The sequence below is a fragment of the Geotrypetes seraphini genome, chromosome 12, assembly GCF_902459505.1.
Source record: "Geotrypetes seraphini chromosome 12, aGeoSer1.1, whole genome shotgun sequence".
In the NCBI taxonomy this organism is placed as follows: Eukaryota; Metazoa; Chordata; class Amphibia; order Gymnophiona; family Dermophiidae; genus Geotrypetes; species Geotrypetes seraphini.
In genome coordinates, this window is record NC_047095.1 from 20391901 (window position 1) to 20406782 (window position 14882).

The 14882-nt window shown below is 46.9% G+C and overlaps 1 protein-coding gene across 2 annotated transcripts in view; it reads right to left on the reverse strand.

Moving 5' to 3' along the window:
- Nucleotides 1-1815: 1815 nt before the first annotated feature.
- LOC117346823 (cytochrome c-type heme lyase) overlaps nucleotides 1816-14882 on the reverse strand; it is a 48498-nt gene continuing 35431 nt past the window's right edge. Inside the window, exons 7-8 of one of the 2 annotated variants that reach the window (XM_033916949.1) lie at nucleotides 11848-11934; nucleotides 1816-2100 (exon numbers count right to left, since the gene is read on the reverse strand). In XM_033916949.1, the coding sequence (XP_033772840.1) occupies nucleotides 1902-2100; nucleotides 11848-11934 (286 nt within the window). In that variant the 3' untranslated portion in view covers nucleotides 1816-1901. The remainder of the gene's footprint in view (nucleotides 2101-11847; nucleotides 11935-14882) is intronic. The other variant, XM_033916950.1, reaches the window with a different exon arrangement.

The window sequence follows — 14882 nt, forward strand, 5'->3', positions numbered from 1 at the left end:
AGTTGCTAGACATTTTACATTTGTGTAAAAGTATAGATCACTTTTGTAAAATGCTTAAAACACATTTATTTGTACAGGCTTACTTTAATATAATTGAAGACATTTTTTTATAAAATATTGCCTGAATTTATCTAACAGTGTAGGTTAATTTTAATTGCTGATTCTAGGTTTTTATCTGTTATTATTTATGTTATATGCTATGAGTGATTTTTATGTATATGATTTGTAACTCGCTAAGGTAGTAGGCGAGAAATAAATTTTTAAAATAAATTAAAAAAACAAATAAATAAAATATTGTGTTCAGTAGAAAAGGAAATGCATTTCTGTTTTTATTTCTCTGGTGTTATAGTAATGGAAAGGGATTGGGACTTGTATACCACCTTTTTGAATTTTTTACAACCACACTCAAAGCGGTTTACATACAAGTACTTCAAGCATTTTCTCTACCTGTCCCAGTGGGCTCACAATCTATCTAATGCACCTGGGGCAGTAGAAGATTAAGTGACTACATGCCAAGTTTAACTAGTTGTGCTTCGCAGTTCAATTTTTGTGATCCTTTGTTCTATATTTGGTGAGGTTCTATTGGTATGATAATATTGGCAGATGCAGAGGTTGGAGGGGAGGCAGGGAAGAGAGGCGATTTGGAGGGCTCCCTCCTTTATTTTCTCACCTGGGCCAAAGCATAGCTAACACCAGTCCTGACCCTTGCTGTACCTGATGGGGATCTCCAAGCATCACTACCTGAGGACCTTCTTCAAAGGCAGCCAGAACTCCCTTCAATCAAGGCCTGCAGTGGAGGAGTAGCCTAATGGTTACTGCAGTGATCTGAGACCAGGGGACTTGGGTTCAATTCCCACTGCAGCTCATTGTGACTCTGGGCAAGTCACTTAGCACTCCACTGCCCGAGGTACAAAATAAGCTTTGATTGTAACCACAGAAAGGCGGTAAACCAAGTTCCAGCCCCTTTCCCTTGTTCCCTTGAGTCATCCACTTCTATGCATGCGTGGGCTGCTGGCATCAGTCACTTAGGGACATTGCTGATGACTGCCAAACTTGGTAAAAGGGAGTTCCATCCACCTTCGGAGAAAGTTTTCAGTTGATAGAGCTTGGGGATCCTCATTAACTAGAGTATTTCTATTCTGAGTTGCAAGGTGCTGGGGAAGGGTGAGAGAGAGGTAGGGCACAGACAGAGAAAATATTGTGCCCACCCAATATGGGCTCAAACCCATCCAAAATTGGATATTGTGCTATGTCACTGGACCAAAATGGAGGAAATAAAAATGAAACAAGATCAATGTTGGACACAGATGTAGGGGAAAACGACAGGGATCATGAAGAAACATAAACATGGAAATGAGATCTTGGAAAAAAAACTTGAAGAGCAAACCACCAAGAAGGAGTGATAAAGAGAGAACTAGGAACTAGGAAGTTGTCTTCTGGTGTAGGACTATTCTCATAGTATGAGTCCTGACATGTACATGGTTCATACTACAATATTTTAGTCAAATGATGGGACTACCAAATCAAAAGTTGCCTCAGGGCATCACAATCCTTTGACCTGGCCCTGATTTCAGAGTTTGTATGTCTATTGGTATTTAATTTAGCCTTCAAAATGAAGAATCAATTCAGTATTGGAAATTGTCTAAAATAAAAATCAAAGAAAAAAAACAACATATAGCTTCCCTTATTTTGAGATACTAAGACAAGATACAAATTCATAAAAGAAAAAGCACACATAGAACGTCAGATATCTCTTCTACAACATTCAGTCTATTAGCAACAAAAAAACAAACAGAGAAACCCACTTACAATGCAATGGCTTATTAGGAACTTTATTTGCAATCCTAGCTCACATTTCAAATAAAAAATTAATTTTACAATACAGGAATTAATGTAGGTAGTTATGATGTCCAACGCCACCATGCAACTTTCATTCTGTCCCAAACAGCAGTTAAAGAGTCAAATGCAGGACGGACATCAAGGATGGTAAACTGAAAGTCTTTATTTACTTTTCCTCCATCATAATAATCAATTACATAGCGTACTTGTGTTCCGCAGCGATCAACAATCCAATCATGCCTGTCAAAAGGTAACTCGTACCTGCAAAAAATATTGAAATAGTAAATCTGTACCTTTTCTGGTGGCAAAGCTTGACAACTCTGATAGAAGCATACAAGGGATGAATATGTGGCATGATTTAAAAAAACCTCTCAACATCAAAGAGTTTTCATCTTCAGAGAATGTCCCCAGGGAAGGCGCATATTGTATGGCAATGCTTTGCAACTTTAACTTCAATGACCTCCTTCTCTGTTATAGGACTTCCTCTGGCCCTTCCTCTCATACCATAACATGAATAATTTTTTCTGCATATAAATTAGATGATTCAAACACATATGTTTCTGACTTCTTTTCAATAGATACTATCAGATTTGGCAGACCTAAGTTAAGGACTGTTGACATAACGGCTCTGTCAGCTGACTTGATATTACAAATTTCTACTAGGAAAGGATCTGGGGACTTAAAGAGCACTGCCATACTCGTAAGGGAGACAGAGTAAAAGTAATGGATTATAACAAAATGCTAGAATCTATCTAGAGCAGAGGTGCCCAAATGGTCGATCGTGATTGACCAGTAGATCACAAAGGCAATGCGAATCAATCACGTTGCCTTTGCGATCTTGTTCTTCCTGCCTCCCCGAGCCAGGTCTGGCGCGTACAAGCACCGGACCCACAAGACTTCACCTCCGACGTCAATTCCGACGTCAGAGAGGAAGTTCTGTGCCAGCCAATCACTGCCTGACTGGCCTGGAACTTCCTCTCTGATGTCGGAATTGACATCTGAGCTGAAGGCTTGTGGACCCGGCACTAGTATGCGCCAGGCCTTGCTCGGGGAAGCAGGGAGAGCGTGGTGGGAATCAGCGTGGTGGCTTAGGGGGGGAGGGGGGCAGCAGGGAGAGAGAAAAAGAATTGTGGAAGTGGAGAAATTGGCGCAATGGCTTGGGGGCAGGGGGAGAGAGACACAGGCAGGGGGAGAGAGAAAGACAGAAATAAAGAGGGGGCAGGGGGAGAGAGGAAGAAAGACAAACAGGAAGGGGGAGAAAGAAAGACAGAAATAAAGAGGGGGCAGTGGGAGAGAGAAAAACAGAAATAAAGAGGGGGCAGGGGGAGAAAGAAAGACAGACAGGCAGGGGAGAGAGAAAGACAGAAATAAAGAGGGGGAGAGAGAAAGAAAGAAATATTGGATTTACAGAAGAAGTGCAACTAGAGACTCATGAAATCACCAGACCAAAAGGTAGGAAAATTGATTTTATTTTCAATTTAGTGATCAAAATGTGTTTGTTTTGAGATTTTATATCTGCTGTCTATATTTTGCACTATGGCCCCCTTTTACTAAACCAAAATAGAGGTTTTTAACGTCAGGAACTGCGAGGGGCATTCATCGCAGCTCCCTGCGCTAAAAAACACTATCATGGTTTAGTAAAAGGGGAGGGGGTATATTTGTCTATTTTTGTATAGTTGTTACTGAGGTGACATTGCATATTTTAAAGTCATCTGCCTTGACCTCTGAAAAGAACCCCGAATACAAATGATAATTAACATTTTCCCTGCGTACAGTGTGCTTTGTGTTTTTTTTAATTTTTATTGTTGGTAGATCATTTTGACCTGGTCATTTTAAACGTAGCTCGCAAGCCAAAAAAAGTGTGGGCACCCCTGATCTAGAGTTAGCATAGGACTCTGCTTCTAAAATTTCTCTTTACTACGTCAAGCTGCCATTTTGCTGCGATTGTGTAGTTTCAGTAGCAATGGCAATAAAATAAAGAAATGAAGATGACAGAATAACAAGGCTTACCATCAATGTTTTGTTAAAAATTGCAGTGTACCAAATAAAATAACTGTAACTGATCCTTCTAAGCAGTCGCCAGGTATATGCAAATATTTTTTAGCATGAGCAACAAGTTCTAAAACACAGCAATTTTTGACCCCAGTATTAGCAATGCATTTTTGTATATATGTAGAAAAGAAAACCATCACACATATGGTAAATAATTGATTTTGCCAAGTACTTATGACCTGGGCTGGTGACTGTTAGAAACAGGTCTTGATGAATCTTTGGTCTGTCCCGGTATGGCAACTCTTATGTTCTTATGATTTAGTTTAGTTTAATTTTTTATAGTTTAATTTTGTTTGAAAGTCAGGTCGGGTCAGTATGTTTATGAGCGACCATGTAAAATGTACCAGCGATTGCTCACACGCTCTGCTGAGGGAGACAGGCAGCTCAGACTGCAGCTTTAATGCCTGTAGAGATTCAGAGATCAAATCCACAATAAGCACGTGCTTGAAAAATCTGCGCACAGTGGGATCCTCCCCCAAATCAGGGGCTCCACAGTGATCCGCCAGATCTGCCACAGCTGCGGCCGCTACAGTGCCCTCCTGCGAAAGCAGAGGTATGGAAAGCGAATGTGGTGCAACCGCAGGCACTACCTGTGTACCTGCCAGCACCCCCCTAGGGGATAGAAGAGAACACAAACGCAGGGGTCCCTGTGACCGGCACGGAGGGCGGTGGGAGACAGGCAGAGACTTCCCCCTCAATCATGCCTGATAAAGCATAACAACAAAATCATGGGAAAACCCATCCTCCACGGCAGGAGCCCACCCCTGCACTTCAACTGGAGACTGTTTGGAGGATTTACCAGGTTTATCCCCCGAGACATACTTGAGTTTCACAATAGCTTCACCTGCACACTCTCCAGGGCCCCCCGATGCCATTTTCGTGGAAGTCAGGGCAGAAGATGCTAGAAGACCCTCTGTGGAGGTCAAAGGCATCAAAACTGACCACGTTGCGCACCCCTTGCAGCGCAGGTGGAATATTAACAGCCATCCACCGCAAATGAAGGATGAATCCATCACATTCTGCCCTGGGGAGGTCATCTATGTGGTTTTCTTTCAAAAATGAACCTGGCAAGTATAAAAAAATAAACTTTTGGGGGTGGGGGGTGGGTTGGGAGAGGGTGGGGGGGTAGTTGAGGTCTGTTTGGGGATCTGCACGAAGAACAACGTAATAGATTTACTTATCACTTGTTTTCTATTTGGGCTGTCTTTCTGAATGTTGTGGTTTTGTTTTGTGTTCAACCATTTCTAAATAAAAAAATATTTTTTTTAAAATTAAAAAAGCACACTTTAAAATCAAATCTGGAAAAATCCAAGATGGCCACCGAGGGTGCCTATTTTCATAGCCCAGGAAAATCAGAGAACAATTCAGAAAATGGTGATTTTAGGGAGGGGGGGTAGAGCATTTAAGGAAACCACCCCAAAAAAACTTTTTTTTAAGACCTTCCAAAAAGCACAGTTACTTACCGTAACAGGTGTTATCCAGGGACAGCAGGCAGATATTCTTAACACATGGGTGACGTCACCGACGGAGCCCTCGGTACGGACCTTTTTAACTAGAAGTTTCTAGTTGGCCGCACCGCGCGTGCGCGAGTGCCTTCCCGCCCGACGGAGGAGTGCGTGGTCCCCAGTTAGGATAAGCCAGCTAAGAAGCCAACCCGGGGAGGTGGGTGGGACGTAAGAATATCTGCCTGCTGTCCCTGGATAACACCTGTTACGGTAAGTAACTGTGCTTTATCCCAGGACAAGCAGGCAGCATATTCTTAACACATGGGTGACCTCCAAGCTAACAAAGAGGGAGGTGGGATGGTTGGCCATTAGGAAAATAAATTTTGTAACACAGATTGGCCGAAGTGTCCATCCCGTCTGGAGAACGCATCCAGACAGTAGTGAGTAGTGAATGTGTGAACTGAGGACCAAGTGGCCGCCTTGCAGATTTCCTCGATGGGCGTGGAACGGAGGAAAGCTACAGAAGCAGCCATAGCTCGGACTCTGTGGGCCGTGACAGTTCCTTCCAGTGAGAGACCGGCCCGAGCATAACAGAAGGCAATACAGGCAGCAAGCCAATTTGAAAGTGTCCGTTTGGAGACAGGACGACCCAAACGGTTGGGATCGAAAGATAAAAATAGCTGAGGGGATGTTCGGTGAGCTCTGGTACGATCAAGATAGTAAGCAAGGGCACGCTTACAATCCAGTGTGTGCAACGCCTGTTCCCCAGGATGCGAGTGAGGCTTAGGGAAGAAGACGGGTAGCACAATGGACTGGTTAAGGTGAAAAGCCGAGACCACCTTGGGAAGGAATTTAGGGTGGGTACGCAGCACAACCTTGTCATGGTGAAAAACCGTGAAAGGTGGGTCGGCAACCAGTGCATGCAGTTCGCTAACCCTCCTGGCAGAGGTGATGGCAATTAGGAAAAGCACCTTCCAGGTAAGAAGTCTGAACGAAGTTGTGGCAAGAGGCTCAAACGGAGGTTTCATGAGAGCTGAGAGAACCACATTCAGGTCCCAGACGACAGGAGGAGGCTTGAGAGGCGGTTTGATATTGAAGAGCCCTCTCATAAATCTGGAAACCAGAGGATGAGCCGTGAGGGGTTTTCCGAGAATAGGCTCATGAAACGCAGTGATGGCACTGAGGTGGACTCTGATGGAGGTGGTTTTGAGGCCAGCGTTGGACAGTGAGAGCAAATATTCCAAGACAGTTTCCACCGCTAAGGAGGTGGGTTCTTGATGATGCCGGAGACACCACGAGGAGAATCTGGTCCACTTCTGATGGTAACATTGGAGAGTGGCCGGTTTCCTGGAGGCGTCCAAAATGAGGCGGACCGGTTGAGATAGATTCTCCGGAGAGGTCAGCCCGAGAGAAACCAAGCTGTCAGGTGGAGTGAAGATAGATTGGGATGCAGTAGAGACTGATGCTGTTGCGTAAGCAGAGTAGGAAACACAGGAAGAGGGATGGGCTCCCTGGAGCTGAGTTGAAGCAGGAGGGAGAACCAGTGCTGACGAGGCCACCGAGGGGCGATAAGAATCATGGTGGCGTTGTCCTTGCGGAGTTTGGACAAGGTCCGCAACATCAGAGGAAGTGGAGGGAAGGCATAGAGGAACCGATCCCTCCAGTCGAGCAGGAATGCATCCGGTGCCAGACGGTGAGGAGAAAAGAGTCTGGAACAGAATTGGGGCAGCTGATGGTTGTGAGGTGCTGCAAAGAGGTCCACCTGCGGAGTGCCCCATTGAGCAAAGATGGAGAGCAGAGTCGGAGGGTCCAACGTCCACTCGTGGGGTTGAAGGATGCGGCTGAGATTGTCGGCCAGAGAGTTCTGTTCGCCCTGGATATAGACCGCCCTGAGAAAGAGATTGCGGTCCGTGGCCCAGGTCCAGATGCGCAGAGCCTCCAAACAAAGGGGGCGAGATCCGGTGCCGCCTTGCTTGTTTATGTAGTACATGGCGACTTGATTGTCTGTGCACAGGAGGAGGACTTGAGGGCAGAGAAGATGTTGGAAAGCCTTTAGGGCGTAGAACATGGCTCTGAGTTCCAGGAAATTTATGTGATGACGACGCTCCTGTGGGGTCCAAAGTCCCTGGGTGCGTAGATCGCCTAGGTGAGCTCCCCATGCGTAGGGGGACGCATCGGTGGTGATGATCATAGAGTGAGGGGGCAGATGAAAGAGTAGACCCCTGGAAAGATTTGAGGAGTTCAACCACCATTGGAGAGATTGCTGAAGAGATGATGTCACAGAGATGGGATGAGAAAGAAGATCTGTAGTCTGTGACCATTGGTTGGCGAGAGTCCATTGAGGTGTCCTGAGGTGGAGTCGCGCCAGAGAAAGGACATGCACCGTCGAGGCCATGTGACCCAGGAGGACCATCATCTGTCGGGCAGGAATGGAGGGATGCATGAGTACCTGACGGCAGAGATGGAGCAGGGTCTGCTTGCGATCGGAGGGGAGAAAGGCCCTCATCAGCGTGGTGTCCAGAACTGCTCCGATGAATTGAAGTCGCTGGGTGGGGAGCAGATGCGACTTGGGGTAGTTGATCTCGAACCCCAGGAGGTGGAGGAGAGAGATGGTGTGATGAGTAGCTTGTAGCACGAGTTGAGATGAAGGTGCTTTCACCAACCAATCGTCCAAGTAGGGGAACACCTGGAGGTTGTGAGACCTGAGGAAGGCTGCCACCACTATCAGGCATTTGGTGAAGACTCTGGGGGAGGAAGCGAGGCCAAACGGTAGCACTTTGTACTGATAGTGGTGGTGTAGCACCTGGAACCGCAGGTAGCGGCGAGAGTTCTGATGGATGGAGATGTGAGTGTAGGCCTCTTTGAGGTCCAGGGAACATAGCCAGTCGTGTTGAGAAAGAAGAGGGTAAAGTGTGGCAAGGGAGAGCATCCTGAACTTTTCCTTGACCAGACACTTGTTGAGGTCCCTGAGATCGAGAATGGGACGGAGGTCTCCCGTTTTTTTGGGTACAAGGAAGTAGCGGGAGTAGAATCCCTGACCCCTTTGATCTGGAGGTACTTCTTCGATGGCATTGAGAAGGAGGAGGGATTGAACCTCCCTCAGGAGGAGGGGGGTTTGAGAGGAGTGTGAAGCAGACTCTACGGGAAGGTTGTCCGGTGGAAGAGTCTGGAAGTTGAGAGAGTAGCCGTGGCGGATGATGTTGAGGACCCACTGGTCTGACGTGATGACTTCCCAACGGCTTGAGAAAATGGTGAGACGACCCCCTATAGGCTGTGGAAGAGGCAGCGAGGGTGGATGACTGGCTATGCCCTGGAGAGAAGAGTCAAAAGGGCTGAGATTGTTTAGCAGGCTGAGAAGGCTTGGAGGATTGAGTGGCCTGAGATCGAGCCTGGGCATGGTGCTGCTGTTGACGGGGTCGCCGAGATTGTTGAGGAGGCGGATTGAGTGGCCTGGCTGAGAACCTCCGCTGGTAAGATGATTGAGGCCGATAGGGTCGAGCAGGTGGAGCCTTCTTTTTCGGCTTGATCAGGGTGTCCCACCTGGTCTCATGGGCCGAGAGTTTCTGGGTGGTGGAATCCAGGGACTCTCCAAAGAGTTCATCCCCGAGACAGGGGGCGTTGGCCAAACGATCCTGGTGGTTGATGTCCAGGTCGGAGACTCTGAGCCAGGCTAATCGACGCATGGCTACGGCCATGGCAGAGGCCCGAGAGGTGAGCTCGAAGGAGTCGTATATTGAGCGGACCATATATTTTCGCATCTGGAGAAGACCAGAGATGTGTTGTTGGAATAGCGGGACCTTGCGCTCAGGAAGGTACTTCTGGAGGGCAGACAGTTGTTGGACCAAGTGTTTCAGATAGAAAGAAAAATGGAAGGAATAGTTGTTTGCCCTGTTGGCAAGCATGGCATTCTGGTAAAGCCTCTTGCCAAACTTGTCCATGGTCTTACCTTCTCTGCCAGGAGGGGTAGAGGCATAGACACTGGAGCCCTGAGTCTTTTTTAAGGTGGATTCCACCAGAAGGGACTCATGGGGCAATTGAGATTTGTCGAATCCAGGAATAGGAATGACACGGTAAAGGTTGTCCAGTTTACGGGGGGCTCCCGGTACCGTGAGGGGATTTTCCAAGTTTTTGTAGAACGTTTCCCGTAGGATGTCATGCACGGGAAGCTTGAGGAACTCCTTAGGAGGTTGCTCAAAGTCTAAAGCCTCTAGAAAGGCTTGAGACTTTTTTGAGTCAGATTCTAGAGGAAGTGACAGGGCAGCAGACATTTCTCTCAGAAATTTAGAAAATGAGGACTGCTCTGGTTTAGAAGTGGCATCGGGTGCCGATGGTTCCTCATCAGATGAGGAGGGATCCTCCTCGGTACCGAGAGGAGTTTCCTCCCATAAGTCAGGGTCCCTGACCTCTGGTGCATGTCGAGATACCGGGGTGGAGGGCGCGGTATGGCGAGTTTTGGACAAAGACTTTCCAGAGCGCACCGAAACGGTACCAGGGGAGGACGACCGGCGTCTATCTCGGTCCCGAGAAGAGTGCCGTACCGCCTGGTGCCGAGGAGGATCCAATGTGGCCTGGGAATGAACCACTGGATCGCCATGAAGTTGTTGGGCCGAAAGGATCGGCATGGAGGTGTTCACCGGTACCGAAGGGGTGGACACCGGGGGCTCGGTACGAGGCTCGGGCCGGTCTGGTACCGGAAGGAGCGGTGCCAGGATAGTGGGCAACAGTTGTTCAAGTTGTTTCTTCAACTGCTCCTGGAGTTGAGCCTTTAAGATGGCCGAGATACGGTCATCTAGGGGTGGCATCGGAACCGCTTTCTTTTTCTTCGGTTCCTTAGATGCCGCTCCACGCCCCGGCGATGAGGAGGCCGATGACGAGGCACTCACCGAGATCGGGGCGGAGCGTTTGCGGGACCGGTGCGATGCCGGTAAGGACGGTGTCGCCACCGTAGCTGGAGGGCGCTCGAGGGAAGAGGAAGGCTTCTTAGCCGGCTTACCTGGCGCCAGCGACGCCGATGTGGGGTCGGTCGGTGTCGAGGTCGACGGTGCCGATTTTTGAGGTACCGCCGTTGAAGGTGAGGAGTCCATCGCCGACTCGGTGCCGAAGAGAAGAGTTTGTTGAATTCTTCGGTTTTTAAGAGTTCTCTTTTGAAGAGTGGCACAGCGGGTGCAGGAGTCCGCCCGATGCTCCGGACCCAGACACTGCAAACACCAATTGTGTGGGTCAGTTATGGAGATCGGGCGTGCACACCGCTGGCACTTCTTAAAACCGACCTGCGGGGGCATGAAGGGGAAGATAGCCTCCGCAAAATCGAAGCCCGAGGCCTGTATACTGGCAACAGGCCCCGCCGGGGCAAAACGAAAGAAAAAAGGGAAAAAAGCAAAGTTTTTTTTTTTTTTTTTTGCAAATCAAAGAAAAAATAAACCCGAAGGTAAAGAGAGAAAAAATAAGGAAAAAAGCGCGAGCGGGAAGGCAAAAAAGTGGTTTCAACGGCCGTTGAAAAAACACACGCGTCTTCTTCGCTCCGCGGAAACGAAGAAACTGGGGACCACGCACTCCTCCGTCGGGCGGGAAGGCACTCGCGCACGCGCGGTGCGGCCAACTAGAAACTTCTAGTTAAAAAGGTCCGTACCGAGGGCTCCGTCGGTGACGTCACCCATGTGTTAAGAATATGCTGCCTGCTTGTCCTGGGATAATCTCTCATTCAGGCTGTTAGCCTGTACTTACAGAACCATGTGCTGACAGGAAAACACTGCAGACAGAGCTAAAACAGCTCACAGGGAGATCTTCTGCCTCAAAATGCTGGAAAGCTGGACTTGGATTCTTCAGACTGCCCCACCAGCTGAGTACCTCCACAATCCTCGGAGACCGCACAGAATGCCTGGCGGATGAATACTGTCTGGCCCGAACCCTGGTGTGCCTCCAAGGGACCATGCAGTCTGCACTAGTGGACGAATATGGGGTGAGCAAGCTCCTAAGGGAACAGTCCCTGAGCCCCGATCTAATGTGCAGGCTGTCTAGAGGGCTTACTGCCAAGCAGGGAACCATCCAGAGGCAGTCTTTTCCAAAGGTCTGCGTTCTTCCGCAGTCGGATCTGTCCCCGCAGGGAACCTCCAAAGTATGAGGGTGAAAACTGTGAACACAAAGACTGAAAATACATGAAATAAAACATGAGAAGAAAAGACAAGCTCCTACAACATGGCTTGTAGGAAGAAGAACTGATGTTAGCAGGGACAGTGATGAGGTATGAGGGGGAGGGGTTTAAGCCTCTGAAGTTCGAAGCTTCCTACAAAGTCCTGGCGGGTAGAAGGAAATAACCTACTGGTCTTAGAATAAAGTGGGATTGTACAAGAATACCCATGGCATAATCCTGAAATTTGATGTGGATAGGATACCAAAGCAAAAACATTTAGATATTCACATACAGCTCCACAGCAATCTTATCAGCTTCCTTTTCATTTTGGAAGAAGTTTAAAATACTATTGTTATTGCAATACAAACAGGTTATACCTACCCCATCCAAGAGCGAATTCTGGCCCTGGGAGAATACTCTTTAGCTTTACCTCCAAAGCGAATCAATGTTGGCCCACATGGACATTCTCTAAATGAATAATCAAAAGCCATCATCAATTAAAACCTATTACATTGTTCAAACAATTACTGAAGTTATGGGGAGAAATAGTGCATTATAGAGTAATGGGGAGAAATAGTGTATTATAGAAGGCACATATAACATTTACTTGTGGTAACAGATGCTTCTACTTTGGCAGACTCAAATTGGCCAGCCGGAAGTCCTCACCAAATCAAGGTCTACAGCATTCAAACATTATACAGAAGCAAAATATTATACAGAAGCAAAATAAACAAACAATGCGTTGAATTAAATAACTATGGGCCCTTTCAAAAGGCATTAGTGTAAGCTATCTGCTGTAGCAACCACAGGAATAGAATGGGCAGTGTATTAGCTCAGTTAGCACATGCTAAGTATTAGCAAAAGGGGTCTAAATTATCTTTCTCCATATTTTAACACTTTTCTATTTAGATATGATAGTGCTTTATTTCAGCACTATCCTCCGGATTCTATATAGGTTGCTCAAATTTGGGCACAGGGAGATGTGGTTACCTAAGTGTCCTGTGTTGGCAGGGCTGTACTTCCTCTTTTGCCATCTTTGCAGTTGGGGCAGGTGATTCTATTGGAGTGTGTTGCTGAATTCCATTACATGAGAAAGTGGACATCTCCCTGATGTCATCAGGGGCCTCAATAGCTCCTTCAGGTTGTGGCTGAAGGTCTTGCTCCTTGGAGTACCAAGCAGCAGAAAGGAAGTGAGGATTCTTAACTTTAAGGCACGGTGTTGCTTAATTTTTTCCTTAAGTATGGGGAAACATAAAGCCAAGATTAGAGTATCCACTCTAATTGCAACGGGTCGAATGAATCAGTACTTGACTGGAGAGTCTGCAATGATTTAAACTCAGTCCATCTCTCCTCTAGGTGCCTCTCTACCACCTCCACCCCACCCCTCACGTACTCCTCCTTCAGGATCTTGTGTTATGGGGGCCTACAGAAATAGGCTCTATTTCTGATGGTATTGATTACTGGAGCCTAGTAGTGGATGTGTCATTCTTGACAGTAGGGTATTCTCCCCATGTTCGCGAGCCATGCAGAAGGAATCCATTCCAGATTTTCAACTCCTCCTTCTCCAGAGGGCTCTACTGCCCCCTTCAGTTTGTACCAAAGCAGGTGACAGTCCTATATAAGAATATATAGACTCTCTGAACTACATATCTGTTCTGCTCTGAAAGTAAATAAACATGTTAAACATTTCAAGTGAACAATCAAAACATCAAAATAATCATACTAATCAGAAACATTTATAGAGCTCAAACATTCCCCCATGTGATAAAGCAATAGATTATTCTTCATACCATTTTGGTCTGACCGACATCAAAATCTGTTTTGACTCGAACTTTCTGAGACAGTAGGCAAGAGGAATAAATACAGACAGGGCAGGGTTCCAGAATGGCACATATATCTACTAGAAAAAATATTATTAGAAAGGTAATAACCTAGTCTCTTTTTCCAGTGTAATAGGTGTATCATTCTGGACAGTAGGGATATATAAAAGCAGTTCAAGAAATCTAGGGCATGACCTCTTAGCCTGCTTGTAACACTGACGACACAAAGGTGGTGTCCTCTTGTGCTGTCACATCTACTCTGTAAAACTTGGAGAACGTGCAGAGTGGACCAGGTCACTGCCCTACAAATCTCCCCAAGCAAAATCAGCTGAGCTTCCACCCACAAACAGGCTACGCTGCTTGTGGAATGCACTTTCAGGGAGACCGGTGATTGCTTGCCACAGGCAATATATGCTGACAAAAAGATGGCCATCCATATACATCTTGAGATGATAGCCTTAGACGCTGATCTTGCGCGTCTAGCCCGACTGGTGAACACAAATAGATGGTCTGACAGTTGGAACTCATTGTTGACCTCCAGATAACGTAATAAGACTCTCCTCACATCAGAATCCAGTCCTTTTTCTTTGACCCTGTGGTCTGGAAAGCTGAAAATATTACCTCTTGATTGAAATAAAATGCCAAAACGACCTTCGGCAAAAAGGACCTTGCACAAGAAAACTTCCACCTCTGTGATCATGAGGACAGGTCCCTTGTATGACAGGGCCTGCAGCTCTGAGATTCATCTCGCTGACATAATGGCCACAAGGAAAACAGTCTTGACAGTAAGATCCAACAAGGATGCCTCTTGAATAAGCTCCTAATGAGCCTGGCCGAGGCCATGCAAAACCACGAAGGAAATGGTTGTTTTACCGGTGGTTTGAGCCTTGGTTCACCCTTTAGGATTCTTGCTGTCTGGATGAGAAGTCAGGGGAGCTTTGTGTCCATGCGTTCTGAAGCATGAGATGCTCGCCACTTGGACCCTGAGTGACGTCACTGCCTTTGTCAAGACCCGCTTGGAGGAAAACTAGCACCACCTTGATCAGATTATTAAACTGCTCCACATTCTCTTTCATGCACCAGTGTTGAAATGTCTCCCATGCCTTAGCATATATGAAGACCATCGTAGGCTTCTTGGCTCTGAGGAGAGTAGCAATAACTACCTCCGAGTATTCTTTGCAATCTAATGCCACGCACTCAAGAGCCATGTTGTAAGACCAATGCGATCCAGATCTTCTATGACCACTGGGAACTGAGATAGAAGATTGGATTGTACCTGAAGTCTGAGACCCTGGTTCCTTTCAAGATGCACTAGATCCGTGTACCACGGTCTGCTAAGAGGACCACCCTCCCTGGGTATCTTGCTATTCTGTGAACTATTCGCTCTATTATGGACCATGGAGGAAACATGTACAAGAGCTCGTTCTTTGGCCATGGCTAGACTAGGGCATCCAGATCTTTGCTTCCGGGATCAGATCTTGAACTGATCCACCTTCTTGTTTCTTGCCGTAGCCATCAGATCAAAAGTTGGCTTACCCTATTGAAGAACGATGGACTGGAACACTGCTGCAGATAACGTCTATTCTCCTGGGTCCA